At 46.0% G+C, this 21,097-nt stretch overlaps 1 protein-coding gene across 1 annotated transcript in view; it reads right to left on the reverse strand.

Moving 5' to 3' along the window:
• Positions 1 to 10,788: 10,788 nt before the first annotated feature.
• The window catches only part of WNT7A (Wnt family member 7A), a 41,293-nt gene continuing 30,984 nt past the window's right edge, over positions 10,789 to 21,097 (reverse strand). Inside the window, exon 4 of the mRNA XM_065074900.1 lies at positions 10,789 to 14,978. Coding sequence (XP_064930972.1) covers positions 14,499 to 14,978 — 480 coding nt within the window. The 3' untranslated portion in view covers positions 10,789 to 14,498. The remainder of the gene's footprint in view (positions 14,979 to 21,097) is intronic.

Raw genomic sequence — 21,097 nt, forward strand, 5'->3', positions numbered from 1 at the left:
GATGACTTGCCTCCTTTGGCAGCTGCAAAAACTGCCCTCTTGATAGCGCAAAGAGCTGCTGAGCAGAGGGGAGGGCTGTGGGGACACGTCCCCGGGGCTGGGGACAGCCGGTGACCCGCAGAGGGGCTGCCCGGCACCAGGAGGGGTCGCTGAGCATGGGATGGAGCTGCGGCAGGAGCAGCTCCCTGGTGCGGGGCTGGTGGTCCCAGCCACAGGCAGCTCCGTCTGCCCGGCGTCCGCGGGCCTCGGGAGTGCTCCCTTCTCCAGGTCTCCGTGTGTGCAGAATTCCCCATCGCACACCCCATTGGGCACGTGGGGAGTTTTGTCCTCCGGCTGCTCGTCTTCACAGACTTGAGGCAACCTGTGGAATTACTCCTGGTTTGGAATACCCTGGTGTCTGTCTGCACGGACGCTTTCAACTCACGTAAAACACACTGGTATAAAGCTAACCTTTTGTGTTGTGAAACTTGAAGGGGGGTACACTTAAGGCTGAACATGAGCCAGCATGTGCCCAGGTAGCCAAAAAGGCCACCAGCATCCTGGCATGCATCACAGTAGTGTGGCCAGCAGACCCAGGACAGTGACTGTCCCTGTGCTGGGCACCGGGGAGGCTCCATCTCAAATCCTGGGGGCAGTTTTGGGTCCCTCAAGACAAAAAAGCCCTTGAGGTGCTGGAGCGAGTGGAGAGAAGGGAACGGAGCTGGTGAGGGGCTGGAGCACAAGTGTGATGGAGCGGCTGAGGGACCTGGGGGTTTAGCTGGAGAACAGGAGCTGAGGGGAGACCTTCTGATCTCTGAACTGCCTGAAAGGAGCTTGGAGCCAGGGGGGTCGGGCTCTGCTCCCCAGGAACAAGCGCCAGGAGCAGAGGAAACGGCCTCAAGTTGTGCCAGGGGAGGTTGAGGTTGGATGTGGGGAACAATTTCTTCCCCAAAGGGCTGTGGGGCATTGGAACAGGCTGCCCAGGGCAGTGCTGGAGTCACCAGCCCTGGAGGGCTGGACAGACGGAGATGAGGTTCTCAGGACATGGGACAGTGCCAGAGTGAGGTTATGATTGGACTCAATAATCTTGAGGGTCTCTTCCAACCACAACGATTCTGTGATTCTATGTGATAAAGAGAAAAATAAAAATTTGGTCCAAGTGTCCCCAACTGTCCACTTAGGAGAAGTTCTCAAGATGCAGGTGTGAGCTGGCCTGGCCACGGCTGTTTTGTCTGCTGATGTGCTGAGAGGGTTTGCTTTATGCTGTTGCAACAGGTACAAGTAGGACCTTGCTTTTTAAAATCATTCTTAATTAAAATGCAATTAACTGCATTAAACAGAAAGCGGCTTTCTCTAGTCTCACATTTGAATTAATAGGATCACTATAAGTGTTAGCGAGCAGCGTGCTCAGTGATGTGTAAGCTCAACTAACAGCACCCTTCCTGCTTTCTGAGGTTCACACAGTTGCAGCTTCATACAAAATACTCGATTGGGAGAGTAGAATTATACTTATTGTAGCTGAAGATCACAGCAATTACGTGAACCTGCTCACGGACCGATGAGCTGGTTTATAGCCTCCCTGTATGTAGTTCCTCTGGTAAATAGCGTGGGGCATGATGTCACGCTTGCTTCAAGCAATTTGTTGAGCTGTAAATATCAGTAATCAATTCCTGTGACTGAATCCTGTGACCTTGGGTGTACTCCATGACAGCGCTGACTCTAATGTATTTTCTAGCCTCAGCAGAAGTACTTTTAGCTGCCCTTTGCCATTAACTTCCCATCTCACTAATAAAATACAGAGAATTATATTCACCACTTCTGCCAGTTTTAACCGGAAACTATCCTGACCAAGGAATACTAAATGGTGCCCGTTGATGTCTCCTGCTAGCCCTTGGATCAGCAGCCGCCTCCTCGGCCTTTCCCTAAAGCCAGACACTCTTGCAGCCCAGGGTCACTTGACTGCAGTTTCAAACTGGAATTTAAGGGGCTTTTTTTAGTGTCCAAAGCATCACAGGGTACGTGATCTCTGTCTGTGTGAGAGTGTTTATTGTGAGACTCCTCCAGCTTCCTTCTTCGGGTCCAGGGCCTCCTGTCCTGCCTCTCCTCCCCTCCACCCAACTCACACTTTTGTAAACTATTAGTATTTGTTTCCATTTGATTGTCTCTTAAAGCAGGAAAAAATACTTTACAAAATGATTTTTTTACATAGGTTTTTGAAGGGTAGTTTTGGGAGGATGACTGAGGACAGGACACAACAACTTATGTGACAGGAAGGAACAGATGCGGTTCTTAGGGACATGATTTAGAGGTGGACTTGGTGATGTTGGGTTAACAGTTGGGCTTGATGATCTTGAAGGTCTTTTCCAACCGGAGTAATTCTATGGTATTTGCACTCGGAGTTTTTTTCCTGACATGTGAGATGGTTCCAGTGGTCCAGTCCCACATCCTCTCGACTGAATGGCGTTCACATGGATCGCGGCTCAGAACCCCGTGCAGGGCAGCGGAGCGGCCGGGCTGCCTGACCCGGGGCTCCCGCAGTGCCAGGACCTGGGACGGGAGCACAGTGTGATCTTCCAAAACCTCTCTTGCTGTCTTCCTGTAATGACATGAGAAATCACTGCATATTTGCTTTTTCTTCTAGACTTAGATTGTAGGCACAGTCAGGAGCAGATGCAGCCTTGTGGGACCCCAGGTCTCCCTCATCCCCACGGAGATTTTACACTTGTAATTCTCATTTCTGGGCTTTAACCCTCCAGCTGGCTGCAGCAAAAACCCTCATCGCTTCACAACACCTCGGTGAGAACTCGATGTTGCAGACTTGTCTGTCATCTTTCCCTGTACTGCTGTACTTGCATCTCCAGGCCTCCCAGCAATTGCATTTCAAGTTCTTGGCACCGTAGGGTTCAGCAGATGCATTCTTGTTGTGAACGTGAGGGGCGAACCGGCAGCTCTGGGGCTCGTTGTGCTGAGAGATGTGGGTGTGTGGGTGGCAAGGAACAGCCTGACAAAGTTGTTGCGAAGTTTGTTCCCTAGAATTTGAGCCTCAGATAAATAGTACATGCTGGCTGTAATTTAAATTCGATCAATATTCAGTTAAAAAATAAATAGAAAGCTTTTTAGATCGGTGATGTAAGGGAATGTTGGTTCAAGGAAGTAATTACATATTATGTAGAAAAAGTCAATTTAAGTTCTCAATAATTTACTTAAGTGATTTACTTGACTGATGTGTTGTCTTGACCCAATAGGGCAGAGTAACAGACACTAAGTTATGGCAGAGTTCCAGCAAAACCAGCAGTTGTTACTGTCCGACATAAATCATTAGCTAGTGCCGCGTTCCAGGTGTACACAGGTGCTATTTAAAACAAGAAAAAAGCGATAAATTTTATGTTTGTAAACATAACTCTGTCAAAGCTAATCCTGTTCCTGGCAGATGAAGATGTTATCCATAGCTCTTGGTGAGGCAATATGCACTTTCAGGAAATAAAGTTCCTAGTGTATAATTAGCTTAAAGCGACGGTCCACGGGGCAGGGGGGCTGCGCTGGTTTTTGGGCAGATGATGAAACCCTGAGTGAATCACCGGCCTGTTGGGCTGTTGAACTTTGTCTTGAACTGCATTGAAAGAACAGCACCGAGTCCCATACACTCCTTCAGACACATGAGACCAAAATCTGAATTTAATCTGCTGCTCAGTTACACCAGCATGTCTGCCAGTATTCCTGGGTACGGTTGCGAAGGTACAGTCCAACAAGTTTAAAAGCTTTGAGCAACCCATTAGTCACCTGTTACACCTTTGTTTCCCTGTTTTACAATTATTCTCTGGAGTGCTTGTAGCAGCAGGTTATGGCTCCTCTCTGCTTCCATCCCTGCACCATGGGGATGTCAGTGTCAGATGTGGGCATCAGTTTTGGAACACATTTTTCTACGGGCATTTCTAAAGCTCTGATTATACTATGGCATAAAATATCAAAAAAAAAAAGCCAAAAAACCCAAACAAAAATACCCCCAAAACTCACTTCCCAGTTGTACTCTCTTGAAAATTAACCTTACGTTGGAATATAATTCAACCAGTGCTATTTCAGCGTTAGCACCAGTATTTGTGATCCCCCTTCGGCTCCCAGGGACCGAAGCTCAGCAGCTCTGGAAAGCTCAGCACCGAGGAGGAAAAGCAGGCGTGTGGTGGCTGGTGAGCAGCAGAGTACAGGTGCTTTCTTCATCTGAAAATACAATTTTGCAATCATAACATGAAAATGTCTATTAAGCATAATGAAACTGGGGGCACGTACAACCCAGTAAGCCACTTTGTGGAGGGGCAAATAACAAATGTCATAATATTTTAGAAGGTAGAAAATACGGCAACTAGTGATTTTCCACGTGTGTTCTTCCGGTAATCGGTAGCTTAAAATGTCTTGAGCTTGGTTATGTAACTACATCGTTAGATTAATGTTTGGGACCTATTTACTGTGACAGGAAAACAATGCACCTGTGGTCTATTGTGGGCTGGTTTTAGATTTCAAACTCCAACGGTAAATGTGGTTGATAAACTTGCAGTTAAATTAACATGATAGCCCTGGAACAGCAGTAGTATTTTGTGTTTTACAGATGAGAATAGGTGTTGAAATCAGTTCTCAAGGAATTAACCTGAACTTCAGTCCTTTCAGGTCTTCACTCTCTTCATAAAGCCTATAAATACCACAGACAGGGCTTATGTCATTAGTCTCTTAATGCTATAAACATTTAATGAAGTTAAATTTGAAGTACAACACATTGTAAAATCGATCCGACCTTGCCGGGGAAACGAAGGGAAGAAAATTGTTTGAGTCATTTGGAAAACAAATTAAGAATTATATTCACTTAACTTTGAGGTGGATGAAAAGCCATGAGCAGGACAGACAGAGCCGCCGTGTGTCAAAGGGAAGGTGGGATGGGGAGCAGAAACCTCTCGCCGTGTTGGATGCGTCCGATGTACGTCGACACCAGCATCCGCAGCCGTGTGTCGGATATATCTGAATACCCTCCTGGAGTCACCTTTGCGCAACAGCAAAGCGAGTATTCTGGCAATGCTTGAAGTAAAATACAGCTCTTCCATCACTAAGCGTAACTACCGTAAAAATAATATGGAGCAGGGTGGGGGAAGGTGACGCGTCCAAAGAATATTGGTACTTCCACTAGGGGATGTAGGAGAAGTTGGGATAACTCTGATATTTAGCACAGAATAGCAGGCAAACAGTTTACTCCATGACTTTGGCCATCTTAAGTGAATAAGTTTAAATAGGTCTGGTAAGTCAAGATCTCTGGGTTGTTCAGGGTTTTTTTGATTTAATAATTATTTCCCTAATAGTCTGTTTCATTGGCAGAGGGTGTTTTGCTACTTGGTATAAATCTCTTGGAAATATTTCATATAGTCATATTAATTTTCTCACTGCTTCTCTTTTTACCTTCTAAGTATGCAATTAACTCAGTTTCTTTCCAGACCAGATTAAAAAAAAATCCCAGTAAACCCAAGGATTGTTGTAATAATGAAGCAATCACGTAAACTGTAGTACAATGTTTAAAAGATTATGATGACTGTTTGGAAGTGCTAAAATATTGGTGGTTTGGGGTTTTTTTTGTTTCTGGTGGGGTTTGGGTTTTTGTTTGTTGGGGATTTTTTGTTTGTTTGTTTGAGTTTTATTTTGTTTCTTCAGTTTATTGGCAGAGAAGATGAAGCTCCATCGGGACCTATGCTGGTGCCCATCTCTTTCGCTGATTCTATAGGTTGAAGGGCACTGCATGGCTGTAAGGCTCCTATTATTTACCCAGCATACACATTTCATCCTCACTACCAGGAATAAGATACAAATGCTTCCCTGTAATTGACTTGCTAAGGAATATATTGGACGTGAGGTTCTCTCACCTCCTGCTGAAGTGGGAGCAAAGGGCTTTACTGGCAGCCAAACCAGTTGCCTGGCGTGGTTTACCAGCACCCAGTGTCTCCTCCAAGTGCTAAGCGGGAAGAAAAGAAAGAAATAACAATAAATAAAACCCTCTGAGCAAAGGATTACTGTGTAAAAATCTAAGAGAATGAACAGGAAAAGTGAAGGGGCAACGGACATGCTAAAACGCCGCAGACAACAAGCTGCTCAGAGGAAAGTGTATTTGTTCTTTCTTTTTCAAACTCGTTATTTATTTTCTCTATTCTTCAGGCCTAAAGTCTCACTAATGAATTCCAGGGGGATTTTTGAATCATGGTGATATCATGGGTTAAACCCCTTCTCTACTTTTTGAATGTAAATTCCTTTTGACATTCTTACTTATTGCGGAGCACTGACTTCTTTCCGACAACAAAACCAAGCGCTATTTGGTTTTGCATAGTTAACATTTTGCTAATGGGTAGCCGAGATTCTCTCAGCGGCTCAACAACATTTTCCGCAGCCCGCTGGCGTTGTTGTAGCAACTGGTGGCTGATCTGTGAATAAAGCAGATGTCATTGTGGCGGGATAAAGGGGGAATAATCTATCACCCGGCCACTGCCGCTCCTGCCCAAACAAGTCATCAAAATGACAACTTTGGTGTCTGGTCATGAATTAAGGTCTGCGTATCACCTAATCTGGGTGTGATAAACCAGCGTTAGGTTATAAACGCAAAGGATTTCTCAGCCCCTCACCGTGGCCTTTCTCATGGAGGAAGCGCCGCTCGGATGTGCCGAGGTGCGGATGGTTTGCCAGCTTCCCGCGAGCCTTTGATGGGTTTTCCGCTTTCAGCCAAGCTGGTCTGGCCTAAATAAACACAATATATGTTCCGGGAAGTTTTTTTCTTTATTGTTTAATCTTAATTCAGCTCATGGCGCTTGCAACTAAAGATGGGCAAGCGGCAAAATATTCTGACCGGTACCCAAGCCGAGTACAAAGGGAGAGACAGAAGCAGATAAATTGCCTTTCTAACTTCTCAGAAAGGCTTTAATGCATTTATTTATTTATTTATTAAGCTTCTATTCTAACTCTCACAATTTGTACATAGTTGGTACAACTAACCCGAGTGAGTCACCTCGCATCCCCCTCTTTTGGTGGCAGAAAATACAGCGCGGTTTAGCGCTGTCCCGTTAAACGCTTTCCATTAGAATATTTGTTAACAGTCGGAGTGCTTTCAGTGATGAAGCATCACAGCACCGTGTCCCTGCTCCACGGACACTCTCAGAATTGAGTTCCAGTTTGCTGGGGGTTTGTTCCCCGCACGGAACTGTCATCCCCATCTTCTGACTTGCAAAGTCCGCTCCCCGCTCCCTCCTCCGCATCACATCTTCCGTCATCATTTGACTTCAGGAGACAAAACACGAGACCAGGTTTCTGCCATTTCCCTGGTGCATGACTCATACTTAATGTGCAGGCTGTATTAATTACTGTGTGCTCAGCATTTAATGAGGTTGAGGAGATGGGAGTCTCCTCGCTTCGGCTGTACACAACGCGCAGCGAACCTCCTACACGCGGTGAATGCATTTCCAAAGCGCTAAAATCTGGGTATGCGTTTTATAAATGGAGAAAATCAGACATTGCTTGAGTTCCTTAAAACAGGGTGGCAAAAGCTGAGGAATCTGGGCCGTCATCCTAACTCTGTCACAGGCTTTTCCTTAGTGCCCCTGGCCACCCCTCATGGGCTTTGTGTCCCCTGGTTTCCTCTCTGGTTTGGGGATAATCGTGGCCGACTGGGACCAGACTCAGTGTGTGACATTTCTACAACTTGACGCTATTATAGAAAGCCAAAAGGAATTATCCTTTAATATATGAAAAAACATTTTTTGGTGATAAATTATATATCTCCCGGTCCTGCGTGATGGCATTATGGCCTGATGCTACTACCCATACTTTATCTTCTCTGTCCTTCATTACCTTCTTTCTCAGGCTGCCAGGTATTTAATATCCTCTGTAGTTTAAACCAGCGCAGATCAAACTTAAATCATTTCACAATAACCGATATGTGGACAGGTGTGATGCCCACAGTGCACATTTCTCTGGGACCACATGCAGCAGAAAAGTTGCCAGGGAAGAAATGAAGCACAAGAAACAACTCCCAGAACAGGTTTCTTGCTGCTTTGGTGGAGCAGACGTTTGGCGTTGGCTTGACCCAAATGAAATTGCACTGTGAGCTGCCTCAGTTTGGGCTCAAATCTGTGCGTTTTAGCCAAGTCTCTTCTGCGTTCCCTGGTAGACTCAGCAGAGTGCTTTAATGTGTTGAATTTTTCCGGGGTTTTCCTTCCTTTGTGGTTTTTCTTCTATTTTCCAAAGCCATTCTGGGCTGTACCCTATCTGTACTAGGCCATTAGTTTCTCTCTGTGTCTCCTGGTTACTCCAGTTCTTGTCTGATGAACGGCACTAAAACCCGTCTGTTGGAGTTTGGGAGAAATGACTTTTCTGCAAGATCCTGTTGCCATCACTTGGAGAATCTCTGTGCTCCACTGCTGAGGATGCGTCAAAGGACGTGACAGAAAAACAGAACCCCGGGGACAATACCAGAAACCTCTCTAATGCCTTTGAATTTAATTTATTCTATAAGTTCTACAGGGCCAAAAATAAGTTTTGGGGGTTTCTTGCATTGGGGTGCTAGTAGCGTTATGGCATTTGTGGCCTCTTATCGTGTAAATAATAAAAGGATTTCAGGATAAAAGAAGAAATGGTACAGAGGATCTGGGAGGGAATCTGCCAAACTCATTTGTAAAATCTTTAGTTAAAGCAGCGTTTGCTGACATTGGATGAGTGCAGCAAGCTTGATACCATTGAGATAATAAAAGGATAGTGACTGGGAAGGGGTTGTGAAGAAGGAGTAAGTGTGATTAACTGATAATATCAAGCATTACATATGATACAGCTCTTGTGAAGTCACATTTAAATTGGTGAACAAAACCCGGCGCTGTCTGTTTGAAGTTTTAGCTACGATTTCCTAAGGTCGGAACACCTCTTCTGATCCCCTCCCCTCAGCTTTGGCTTCAGTAACCATCAGTGCAGCATTGAAAAGGTGAGTCAAGAGAACACGGTGTATTAGCTGACTGCAGGAATTCCCTGTTTCTTGTATTGGTCTGAAAAATTAAAGGTGCGCTGTGAGAGGATGAATGGGATTTTTTGTGTGTGTTGAGTGTCCCCCTCCTCTGTTGTATCGCAGCCCCACACACAGACACACGAGCCCTCAGTGCCTGGGAATGGGTGGGCGAGCTCAGAAACACCCCGGGGGAGCTAAAACTCCAGGTGCTTGGGAGGGGATAAAATCACAAGCACGTACACGCTGGTGAAGGTGGCAAAGCGAAGCGCTGCAGGAACAGAACGTTGTTGTGTGATGTGTTGTTCCCAACAAAAAAACATGTGTGCATTCTTGTAAATGAGAGTTGCGCGGGGTTTTCTGTGCTGGTAGCATCGGGATTGTGACGTGCTGCTTGTGAATTGTTTGCATCCACAGCCATAAAATCAGCCATGGATCTGCTATGATACGTGTGCTTTGGGTGCAGGGAAAGGATGCAAGTGAGCATAAACTAGGGTTAAATATCTGTGCTAAGAGAGTTTGTCTATGTCTCAATAATCATAGGTAAGTGATGCGATATTTTTTTATATACCATTCTCTCTGCCTCATGTTTTGGTTGTTTTTTGCACACACACAATCCTGGAAATGTTTCTTTAAGGTAAATATAATCTCATCTTCTCCCAGAGATACCAAACCTCTTTACAAAGCAGGCGTCTTTCCTAATGACTGAGATGCAGTGGCTTAGCTAAGAAAAAGACAAAGTCAGGGTAAGGAACGACATGAACCTGAGAGCACCGGTAGTAAATATTTAGTGTTAAATGTAGAAACGTGGTTTCTCTGGAACTTGCTTCTGACCTCCCCATTGCGAATTACATGATATGTGCTATTGATGAATAGGTGATTATGTAATAACAAAAAAATATTTGAAAAATCAGTAATTTCATGAAAATCCCAATCATCAAAAGAAGCCATTAGGGGTTTACAGCATCACCTCTGGTATCACAAAGTTCCGATACCCTTCTTCAAACACCTGGAGTCCTTCAGATCCAAGTACAACTCTTCATCATTTTGACTTAATCATATGTTTTTAATTACTTGTTTCCAGAGGAAGGTTTCCCTGAATTTGTGTTCAACACTAAAATACCCTCCTTTAAGGAGGGTAATCATTGTTATGATTTTGACCAGCAGAACATGAATTGGGTTAGCAAATTAGGTCTCTTGTCATGGTGACAGCTGAGATGACCATGCATCAAGGGTTTGGAATCTGGATGAGCTTCATCACCTGAAGTTATGCTGTGTGATAGAGTTGCTGTACTTGGTTCAATTGTGGGCAGTTTGGGGACACTGAAGCCTGGCTCGGGCTGTGCCCGTGTTGGCTGACAGCAGCAGCACCTGCCGGGTTTGGCCAGGCCTGGCTCAGCCCGTCAGTCACTGCGGCCGCAGTTTGGTCTTTATACCAACAGTGGACTTGGAGAGCTTCTTCAGTTGCCTTCTTGCGCTTGCAAGTCAGGGGCTGTGGAGATCAATACACTCATTTTGGACACTCACAGTGTATGTTTTCTACTCTCTATTATACTGATAAATGTAAAAATGTTGTCAGAAATACTTACGCTGAGTCTTCATCTGAGCGTGTGTCCCCTGACTGCAGCCTGTGATGTTTCTGCAGTCAGCAAATTGCTTTTTAAGTGTGGTCTGTTAAGAACAGTTTTCTAATGCACAAGATAGTTCATTAAGAGCCTTCTGTAATTTAGTACTTGTCCGTTATTTCCCTTTGCTAAGTAACTCTGTACCCTTACAATAACTTTACCAAATGAGCCACTTAAGAGTATGTTTTAAGGATGTTTTCAGTTTAATTATCACTGTCAAAAGACATATCTCCATTAGGTTTGTGCATATATGGCAAAGAAAGCTTCATCATTGACTGATTCATGTTTTATATGGGTTCTTCGAGTATTCAATCTACTTGTACTCAGGTTAGTTGTCCTTTTGGAAAGGCCGAGAGGTTAAATCCTTAAAGCTTGCTTAGGAATCTCAAGGCAGAACTGCTGAATTTCCACGAATCGGGGTTTTGCTATCAAATGAGTGGATTTTCATAAATAACAGCTTCCCTGCTTGCAATTCATTACGCTTGTTCTCTACTCCTCTTCTCGAACGTGTGTTTCCTTTAAAAGCCTGGGTTAGGTTATGAATGTGGCCGGCAATCCCGCGCGTCCCTTGGCGAGCGGAGATGAAAAGATGTATTTTCTTTCGAGAGCTGCATTGTTCTGCACTTGTGTGCATTTCACTCCCATTGTGTGGCTCCTGGTCGCGTAAAAACAGAGCTCTTCTATCCCCCAGGACAAAGAACAAACTGTTGTCGGGGGGGAGGAATATCTACAAAATCGTCCATCTTTGTCCTCCTCCTTTTTATTCTTTGTGCCAATCAAGCCCGTTTGGAGAACGAGCAATTAACTCCCGACTCACGGCAGATTCTGATGGGCCAGATTCCTCCTGTCTAAGATGACACAGCCAAATTCCCCAATACTTTCTAGTCGAATGCAGCGTTTGGTTTGCCTTGCTCTTTAATTCATACCGCCCAAACCGGGATTCCGGTTATCAAACAAACAGACATTAATCAACGCGCTGATCATCAGCAGTATTGTAAAATACGGGGAAAATGTGTACCAAATTAATGGCGTTGCGCATCCAGTTCTTTATTATTGTGAGTAAAACTGTTTAAAGATATTTGTCCTTCAGTAATTGATCTGCTGGCTGTACATTGCACATCGCTGCGTACTGAAATATACAGGAAGCAGGAGTTGTACAGATTACTTTTCTATGGTAAAAACATGCTGCAGAAGTAATCATTTGTAAAATAACTCTAATCAGTGAAGAAAACACACTTTTGACTATGATATGGTATCCACAAAGTAAAAAACCAATACGAACTTTGGGGGGGTATGTTCCAAAATTAAAGGTTAGATCTGACCGTGATGTAGCGTTGTAATTAACGTCCATACTGTACGTACTTCATTGCATTTTATGTCTTGTCGGTTCTTGATGTGTGGAGTTTAGAAGGACTAAATGTAGCGACTTAATTACCCCACAAAATTGCTTTTATATTGCTTTATATTGACAAGTCGTCAGTTTGAAAGTAAATCATGGTAATCATTTTGGATATCTTGTGCTGTGTCTGAACTTCATAAGAATTCTATTTCATGTTAAGTGGCAGGTCTGCAAAGAAATGGTGTATTTAATCCGAATTATGAATGCTAGGATCAGGTACTTTATGGGCGTGTGATCTTACATCAATAACGTATATACAAGAAGTGAGTTAAAAAAACCCACCGCGCCAGGTCGAGACAAGTTCTAAGAGGTCGTCACAGCGCAACTTTGTGACATCTTTTGTGATATTTCTCTTTACTTTTGCTGAAATTTTTCTCTGTTTTCGCAGTTTTACCTCAGAAAGATCAATGGACATGAGATATTAATAGATCTGTATTGTCTGCTCCTCGTGAGACCTGCGGTTACCAAGAGGAGCCGGTGGGTCGGTTCCTTTCCCGATGCTCTTTGTCGTTTCTTACCCAATGAAAAGCGACATAAATTCAGATTCTTTCCCTTTGATGGGTCACAAATGAGTCAAACAGGAAAGATTCTAAAACCGGAGAAATATTTGCCACTCGAATATCTGGAGAAATTAGCACAAAGGGAATGCAAAATGGCTTAGCCGGACTCTGAAAAACAAGGGAAGCGTCTTTAAATGTGCCTGGATGGTTTTCTGCATTTTTGAGCTCTCGGGCCTTTTTGGGGGGAAAGAATAATGTAAATGCCAAAAAGAGCCGGACAAAAAGTAAGCTTTGTATCCCGTCTATGAGAATCAGACGATGTGTGTCATGCAAGTTTTTACAGTCATAGTCTACAGTCTTGCACTGATTAAAATCAAATTTGACAGTAACACAATATAGAGGTTTAACTGACAGCACACGCAGCACATTTGCTGGTCATAACGCCACCGTTTAATGACTGACGCATGTGGGAAGCTAATTCGGATTTTTCTTTTTCTTGAATGGGATAAATGAGCATCCAGTGAATACCAATCACCCATTCAAGCCATGCGACCAAACTGATGCTACATACCCTGTTGTTGTTTTGCATATTGGGCAGATTGAGCTGCGGGAAAGGAGCCGGTTTGTACCCGCAGCCGCAGGGACGCTCCTTCTGCCCTCTGCTCGTCCACCCAGCTCGCTGCTGGCGTGTCCACAGACCCCTGACCCTTTCTCTGTTAAATAGCCTAAGACTTACAAATTATATGCCTGTTTTGAGAAAAAGTACAGGTTGAACAAGCAGACGTAGTATAAATAAAATATTTATATAAAAATAGTCTCTTACAAAATATACTCTCTTATCCTATGGTTGATTTTTTCCAAAAGATGGAAGTTTGTCTGGATTTTCTTATTTTTAGGCGTATTCCAAACAGGATTTTATTAATGCTTCTTTCTTTAATTGAAGAAAAAAAATATATATATATAAACTGGTAAAGATTTGTAACCTCTACCGCTTGACTTTTGTTCCAGACAACTAGCAGCAAACAGGAGAGGGAAAACAAACCAAACCAACCAACCAAACGAAAAACACAAAACCAAAACCAACGGCGTGTTTGCGTATGTACATATATATAAAGTTGCCAGCTTTTGTACTTAAACATCCAGTACTGTAGAACATATCCTGCAAGTCCAACTAATAGAAATATCCTAGTTAAGAATAATATGTACAGCTCCAGTTTCTCCTTGCTGTTTCTACAAAATTATTCCACAAAGAAAGCCAGCTATCTACTTTAATTGCAGAATAGTTCCGAAAACATTGGGTAGAGTTCTTTTTAATTAAATAAATTAATATTAGTTTTATCTGAATAAATTGTTAAATATTGCTATTATTATGCCCAAGCGTCCCAAATCCCTGCGCTAGAATCCGCAGCACACGCACGCACACGTAACGGGCGGATGGAGCCGAGTCCGCAGAACCCTCCGGCGGTTCCACGCGCGTCTGGAGGGAAATGCAGGAGCAGCAGGAGCTGTTCCCAGCGCGGGCGCCCGCGTCGGCGTCATCCCCACGCTCCCGTGGGCCGCTCGCGCCGGGGCACCGTCCGTCCCAGCCCCTGCAAAGCCCCTTTTGGAGGATTTCTCCCCTACCCCTCCCTGCTCCTCGCTCAGGAATGTTTTTGACCATCTTTGTTCCAAACCAGGAGTCGGTTGCGGGGCTCAGAGCGTTCCCTGCCTGGTGTCTCTTCACAAGGCAGTCAGTGCTGCTTGCTTTAACCAAGATGAGCTTTTTCTCTGTGTTTTGTGGCTCGGGGTGGGGTTGGTTTGTTTTTATTTCTTGGCTGATTTTCCTAAGAGTCCGCGCCGTGTATCCACATGAGCAATGAGAAGAGAAGAGAGGGCTCCATTCGTCAGCGTTTCTTCTGGGAGAGCAGGTCCTTCCTGCAGCCTCGTGTGGGTCTGCTGAGTGCACGTGCAAATGTATCCCGGGCCGGGGGGGTGTCAGCCCAGCCGCATCCTCACTTACAGGTGTACACCTCTGTTCTTTCGCTGCACGTGTTGCACTTCACGTAGCAGCACCAGTGGAATTTGCAGTTGCACTGCCAGACGCGGGAGTACTGGTGCGTGTTGTAACCCCGGCCGCAGCACATCAGGTCGCAGCCGTTGGACTGCTGGGCCGTCTTGTTGCACATGCGGCCCTGCGTCCCCACGCTGCCGGTCACGGGGTCTTCTTCACAATAGTTGGGGGATTTTTCTATGTACACTAAATCCGTATCCATGGGTTTGCGATAGGAAAGTGGCTTCTTGATTTTGAGGAAGGTCGGGCGTTTGTTGCGACTCGCTCTCACAGGTTCGACTTGAACAGCTTCGTTGTATTTGTCCTTAAGGATGTAGCCCAGCTCCCGGAATTTGGGCAGGGTTGTCCAGCACGTTTTAGTGGTACAGGATCCTGAGACCCCGTGGCACTTGCACTCCAGCTTCATGTTTTCTTCCAGAATCTGTATTTGGAAGAAAAAAGAACGATGCGTTAATACAAGCCAGAGCCTCTTCAAAAATCACAGGGTTATTTGATGTGTGTTGAGTGACAGTCATGGATGGGTTTGCTCTCCAGACTCCAGCCGCGTTCCCACCAAAGCTTTGCTTGCCCGGTGATGCTGTTGTCCCAGGCAGCAAATGCTCCAGTTTCAACTGGGTTCTGCTTCCAAAGCTGATTCCCCATTTGCACTTTGAGTTAAACAGAGAAGATATTATAACTTTGTCTCGTTTCACAGCCCACAGACCAAAGGTAAAACAGGACCCTCCTTAACCACGGCTTTTCTGCACTCACGTTTGCAATATGACCGTACAGTGCTTCAGGTTTGCCGTTGTGGCAATTTTTGGCAGATGGCAGCGGAATTGCAAACTGGCAGAAAACCACACCCTTCCATGAAATGCCGCATGCAGAACACTTGGAAAGTTCAACAGTAGGTACTAGAACTTGGGTTTTGTGAACTGAGGTTCAAAAATAACCCGCAGTTCAGTTCTTGCACCTGAAAGTGGCATAAGCTGGTGCAAGATGTGAACAAGCAGATAAACTCTGTCAACTCTCATCCTCCTGTTGCTCTCACACTGACCAACAGTGGCGAGCAGATGATTGTTTATTCATACAGGCATCATCTGTTCTAAATGTTGCAAGGTAATGCTCCAGTTTAGAAATCTAAGTATTATTTTGATACACCATAGTCTTAAGTTCTTTGCACTTCTTAGAGGCTTTGAAGCGTTTTGCCTCCTCTCGTGTGGATAACGTAGCATACGAAATGCCCCAGCTGCTCGGCAAGAAAACTCCGTCTGACTTAGAGCATAAAGAATAAGAGTAAAGATGAGGAATTGGTTTCATGTTTTGTCATCAGTTCTTGTTAAAATTTTCTACCTCTTAATATTGTAAAAGCATCTCAGACACCTCAACATCATGGCTTGCTCCACCTCTCTCATGTTCTCTTCTTTGCCTGAGTTGTCACTACTTTCCTTGTGAAGATCAAAACCTTCATCTTTTCTTCAACCTTCACATCCCTGGAAACTTTATTTTTGTATCTTCTCCTTTCTGCTGTTTGCTCACCAAGCCGGTCTTGGCCAAATAAAACTGGGGACCAGCTTAGTCCTGCTGTCTGTCCTGAGCCCTGTAGCTGACCTCACTTACCAGCTACATTGCCTCAATTCTAGAAAACACCTAATTCCAGCAGTTAATTTCCCACTGGTCTTTGCTTGAAAGAGAACAGAATAATTTTGCTGATTAAGTTCTGCCTAACCTGGCGGATGCCAGCGGTGGAAAGCCGGGTGGAAAGCCCGGCCAGGGGGATTATCTGGGCTCAGGGAGTGGCCACATCATTTTTTCCCTGGGAAACCCCAGCTGATCTGTGCAGATCCAAACCTGGGCAAGCTGGAGGGAGGTCAGGGACAGGGAAATTTGAATTAACCCTTTGCTAGAACCCCCCTCTCCCGTTCTGGATGGTTGGGAAACGTACCACGCAGGCCCCGTGCTGCAAACGGCCGCTCGAGGCTGGACACGCGTTGGGATGAACTGGGGGTGGGAGGAGAAGGGGCACATCTGCAGCTGTGCACTAACATGGACAAACGGAGCTCCGTCCTGTCCCTGGCAGCCTTAAAACATGTAATTTAAACACTGCATGTAGTGGTTTATTCTGATACCTTTTGGTCTTGACGCTGTTCCCGTGTCACCCAGGCAGTTGGGGTAGTTTGTAGCTGCTGCTTTACTCACTCTTGTTCCTCTGCCCCATTTCAATGAGGACTGGGATTTCGGAGGCTTTAAAATAGCTTGATTTTTATTTTTATCTATGGGTAGAGTGTCAGCACGTGTGGTCTGAAGGCAGGATTAAAACCCCTAGAAAGTATAACTCCATGATTTTGACAGATGTGAACTTAGCATATTTTGTGCTACTGTTTTTAAATTAGACTTTCATGTAAACTAACGACTGCTCTAAAACTGAGATGTGAGAAACTTTTCTGTTCAGATCTACATCTCAGCTTGCAGTTCTGCTCAAGCTTTGCCTTGCGTTTGACATTATCTTGTTATCTTGAGTTTCTCTCTCAGCCGCTGCATACTTCTTTTATTGCTCACTCATTCATAAGGTAGTACACTTAGAAGATAGATGAGGAGATGGAAAAGGAGTTATAGCACAGAAACCGGAAAAATAACATAAATTCTTTTAGCCTCATTTGTACCTTTTTAAAAGCTCTCTCTTTAAATTTGAAACTGGCCAGGGTTACATTTCTCAGCCCTAATTCAATCACTGCTCTTGTTCAAGTGGCTGGCCTTGTATCCTGGTACCTTGTTCAAACTTGCAAGAAAATATTTCTAGCTCACCTTCCATCAGGAGCTCCCGAATCGACTTGAAACATTTATTCAAAATACATCATGGCTTAGTGTCATCTCTCCAGGTAGGGCTTTTTTCCTGAAGTGTAAAGAGCCTAAATTGCCTTTTGGTGTATTTCATTAAGATCCCGTTCAGAGCCAGTGGTCTCTGGAGAAGGGGCGGGCTGAGCCCGTGGTGGGGGCAGCTCAGCAGCCGGGTGACCTTGTATCAGTCAGAGAATCACAGAATGGTTTGTGTTGAAGGGATGTTCCCAGCTCCCCCAGTGCCCCCCCTGCCATGACAGGGACATCTTCACCAGCTCAGGTTGCTCAGAGCCCCGTCCAGCCTGGCCTGGGATGTCTTCAGGGACGGTTCATCCACCACCTCTCTGGCCAACCTGGGCCAGGCTCTCACCACCCGCAGGGCAACAATTCCTTCCTCATGTCCAGCCTGAATCTCCCCTGCTTTAGTTTAAAACCATCACCCCTTGTCTTATCGCAACAGGCCCTGCTGAGAAGTCTGTCCCCATCTTTCTTATGGGCCCCTTTTAAGCATGGAAAGGCTGCAGTAAGGTCTCCCCAGAGCTTCTCTTCTCCAGCTGAACCCCCCAGCTCTCTCAGCCTGTCCTCCCAGCAGAGCTGTTCCAGCCTCAGGTCACTCCTGTGGCCCCTCCAGCCCCTCTCCAGCAGGTCCATGTGTGTCCTGTGCTGAGGACAGAGCTGGACCAGCACTGCGGGGGCATCTCACAGAGCAGGGCAGAGGGACAGGGTCACTGCTGATCTCCTGCTCTGGGTGACACGATGCCAACCAGAACGAGCTGCTGGTTCTCTCGTCTCAGCTAATGCTGGGCATGAGGGGTTAGGATGAAAAGGTCTGGGTTTGTCTGAACATGAGAAGTCTGAGCAATCTTAGATGACCCAAAAGGCTTGGAGGGGGTTGGGAGAAGGCAGAGAGAGAAGAAAGAGTTTTGTCTTTTGATGCCACGCCACGTTTATTGTTCTCATTTTTTTTTGTGGAGATAGCACTCCCTAATATTTACTGGCTAATGCTTCTTTTTCTCTTTGCACTTGTTGGGGGTGCGTTTCCATAGGCTGTGCTAAAATTGCTCCAACATATCTGCTTAATTTGTGTCCACCGCACTCTGCAGCTGAACTTTCCCTTCCAGTTCTGCCGTTTCTAACCCACCTTTCACTCCCAAGCCCTTTTGTTGGTTCTGCTCTTGTATATATTTCCCCCTTGCTGGTGCTGGCTTTCAGCATGGTGTTCTGCAAATTCAGCCAGAGATGAATTGGCTCTATAGCCTTTAGAAAATAGGCTACATGTAACTCGAACCGTCCGTTCTCAGCAAAAGTGATTTGATAGTTTTATTGTACTGTGGTATCAGGTGCTTGGACTATTTGGTTTGCATTAAAATATGTGGATGGTGGTATTTTAATACCGTTATGCTATTCTAGTTGTCTCTGATAAATCAGTGCCTTTATAAATGCAAGAAGAGAGTTGAAAAGAGAAGGAAGAAAATAAAATAGGGGATTCTTTGGGTAGGGACAGGAGGCCTCGGTCTTTCCATTGGTTTGTGTGAACCAAAAGAAGCGCTCTATCCCTTAAATACTCGGTCTCTGTTAAAACCAGAAAGCATTCTTCACCTTTCAAGGTCAGGGTTTGTTTCTTTGAAGGTATTAGCCAGCAGCTCACATTTTTACATTAGATTGAAACTTTATGTATGTTATAGACCGACTTTTCCTAAAATGCAAGAGCCTGAAGGGCACAAAATTTAAACCCTAGGTCCCCCGTTTCTTACCAAACGACCATATCCAGCTCCGTCAACCATGGAAAGTAAATCTGTATGCACCAGTGAATGCTCTGAACTGGATTAAATGCGAACAAAGAGCTGGAGTTCTTTTAGCTTTGTCCACTTTTTCTTTGAGCTCCTACAGTAAACTGTCAGTACTTGTTTTTCTCTCTCTTTCCCCCTTGCCATTAGCCTCTGGGAAATAGTTTGTGTGCGGAGAACTCGCGCTGGCTCTCTCTAGTGATGTTATCTGCAGATATAGTACCTTTGGGCACTGCCATTAGGAATTAACGTGTTTTTCCTTCACCTTGAGTTTTGCAGAGAATGCGTGGGGTGCGTCATGTGAGGGTGGCGAGCAGCAGCTCCGGAGAGCCCAGCGGCCCCGGTGCTGCTCGGGCTGGTCCAGCACCGCGGTCCTGCCGGGGCCGGTGCCGGGAGTGGGACCCGGCTGGGGAGCCCTGAGCCAACCTCCTGCTGCCCAGTGACACCAGCAGAAACCGCTGGCTGGTGCAACTTGGCACTGGAGTGGTATTTGTGTACAAGAGCTGCTGCGTTGTGCCCTCAGGGTGGTGGGATGGGGGCTGCGGGTCTGGGGTCCCAGCAAACAGAGAGGTCGTTACAGAATCCCAGAATGTGAGGGATTGGAAGGGACCTGGAAAGCTCATCCAGTGCAATCCCCCCATGGAGCAGGAACACCCAGATGAGGTTACACAGGAAGGTGTCCAGGCGGGTTGGAATGTCTGCACAGAAGGAGACTCCACAACCTCCCTGGGCAGCCTGGGCCAGGCTCTGCCACCCTCACCAGGAACAAGTTTCTTCTCAAATTTAAGTGGAACCTCCTGTGTTCCAGTTTGCACCCATTACTCCTTGTCCTATCACTGGTTGTCACCAGAAGAGCCTGGCTCCATCCTCCTGACACTCCCCCTTTCCAAATTGATCCCCATGAATGAGTCCCCCCTCAGTCTCCTCTTGTCCAGCTCCAGAGCCCCAGCTCCCTCAGCCTTTCCTCACACGGGAGATGCTCCACTCCCTTCAGCATCTTGGTGGCTGCGCTGGACTCTCTCCAGCAGTTCCCTGTCCTGCTGGAACTGAGGGGCCACAACTGGACACAATATTCCAGGTGTGGTCTCCCCAGGGCAGAGCAGAGGGGCAGGAGAACCTCTCTGACCTACTGACCACCCCCTTCTAACCCACCCCAGGTACCATTGGCCTTCCTGGGCACAGGGGCACAGCACTGGTGTGCTCCGAAACACACGTCACCTTTGTGCGGTGGGTTTTCTCAGCTCTGTCTCTGTTACCCAGTTAGTCAGTGGTGTGTTACCTTCCAGCAGCTAAAGTCGGCCAACTCCAAACGCATCTGCCAGGGCTGGCTGGGACCCCCGTGCCCACACACCTGGGACAGGTACCACACAGCCCTGGGGTTGCTCACCAAAGCTGTCCTGAAGGCCTTACAGTGTGAAATACAGTGACCCTGGCACCTCCAGTGCATTCTCCTGCCCCAAAAGGACTCTCATGGAAACTCAATCCTGCCTCCAGCCATTGCACCTGAGGCCAAGGACCCCTCACTGCTCCATCAGACTTCACTCCAACTCCAGCCTGTGATGCAGATGTAATTAGTGAGACAAGAGACACTGACTCCTACCCTACCAAGGCCGTAATCTTTCCTAACTTTGTCTGACATCAGCCCGTCTGGGTCAGGAAATACCTGTCTCCTACAAGCGCCTGCACACATACCTTACTATAGGTCAAAGAGAACTCAGCAGTTGGCAAAACAAGAATGAAATTTTTCACACTGGAGAAGAGCACGGCGGGGCTTGGAGAGCGGCCACAGCATTTCTGTGGGCTGGGGAGGCCAACGGACAGATGCAAACCTGCCCCTCAGCCTGCGGCAGGTGAGGGTTGCTGATTTGTATTACTCTCGGAGGCGATTGCAGCTGTGAGACAGAGCTCCTCCAACTTCAGGAGTGATGTTAGAGAT

Source organism: Columba livia, chromosome 10 (genome assembly GCF_036013475.1).
Source record: "Columba livia isolate bColLiv1 breed racing homer chromosome 10, bColLiv1.pat.W.v2, whole genome shotgun sequence".
NCBI lineage: Eukaryota > Metazoa > Chordata > Aves > Columbiformes > Columbidae > Columba > Columba livia.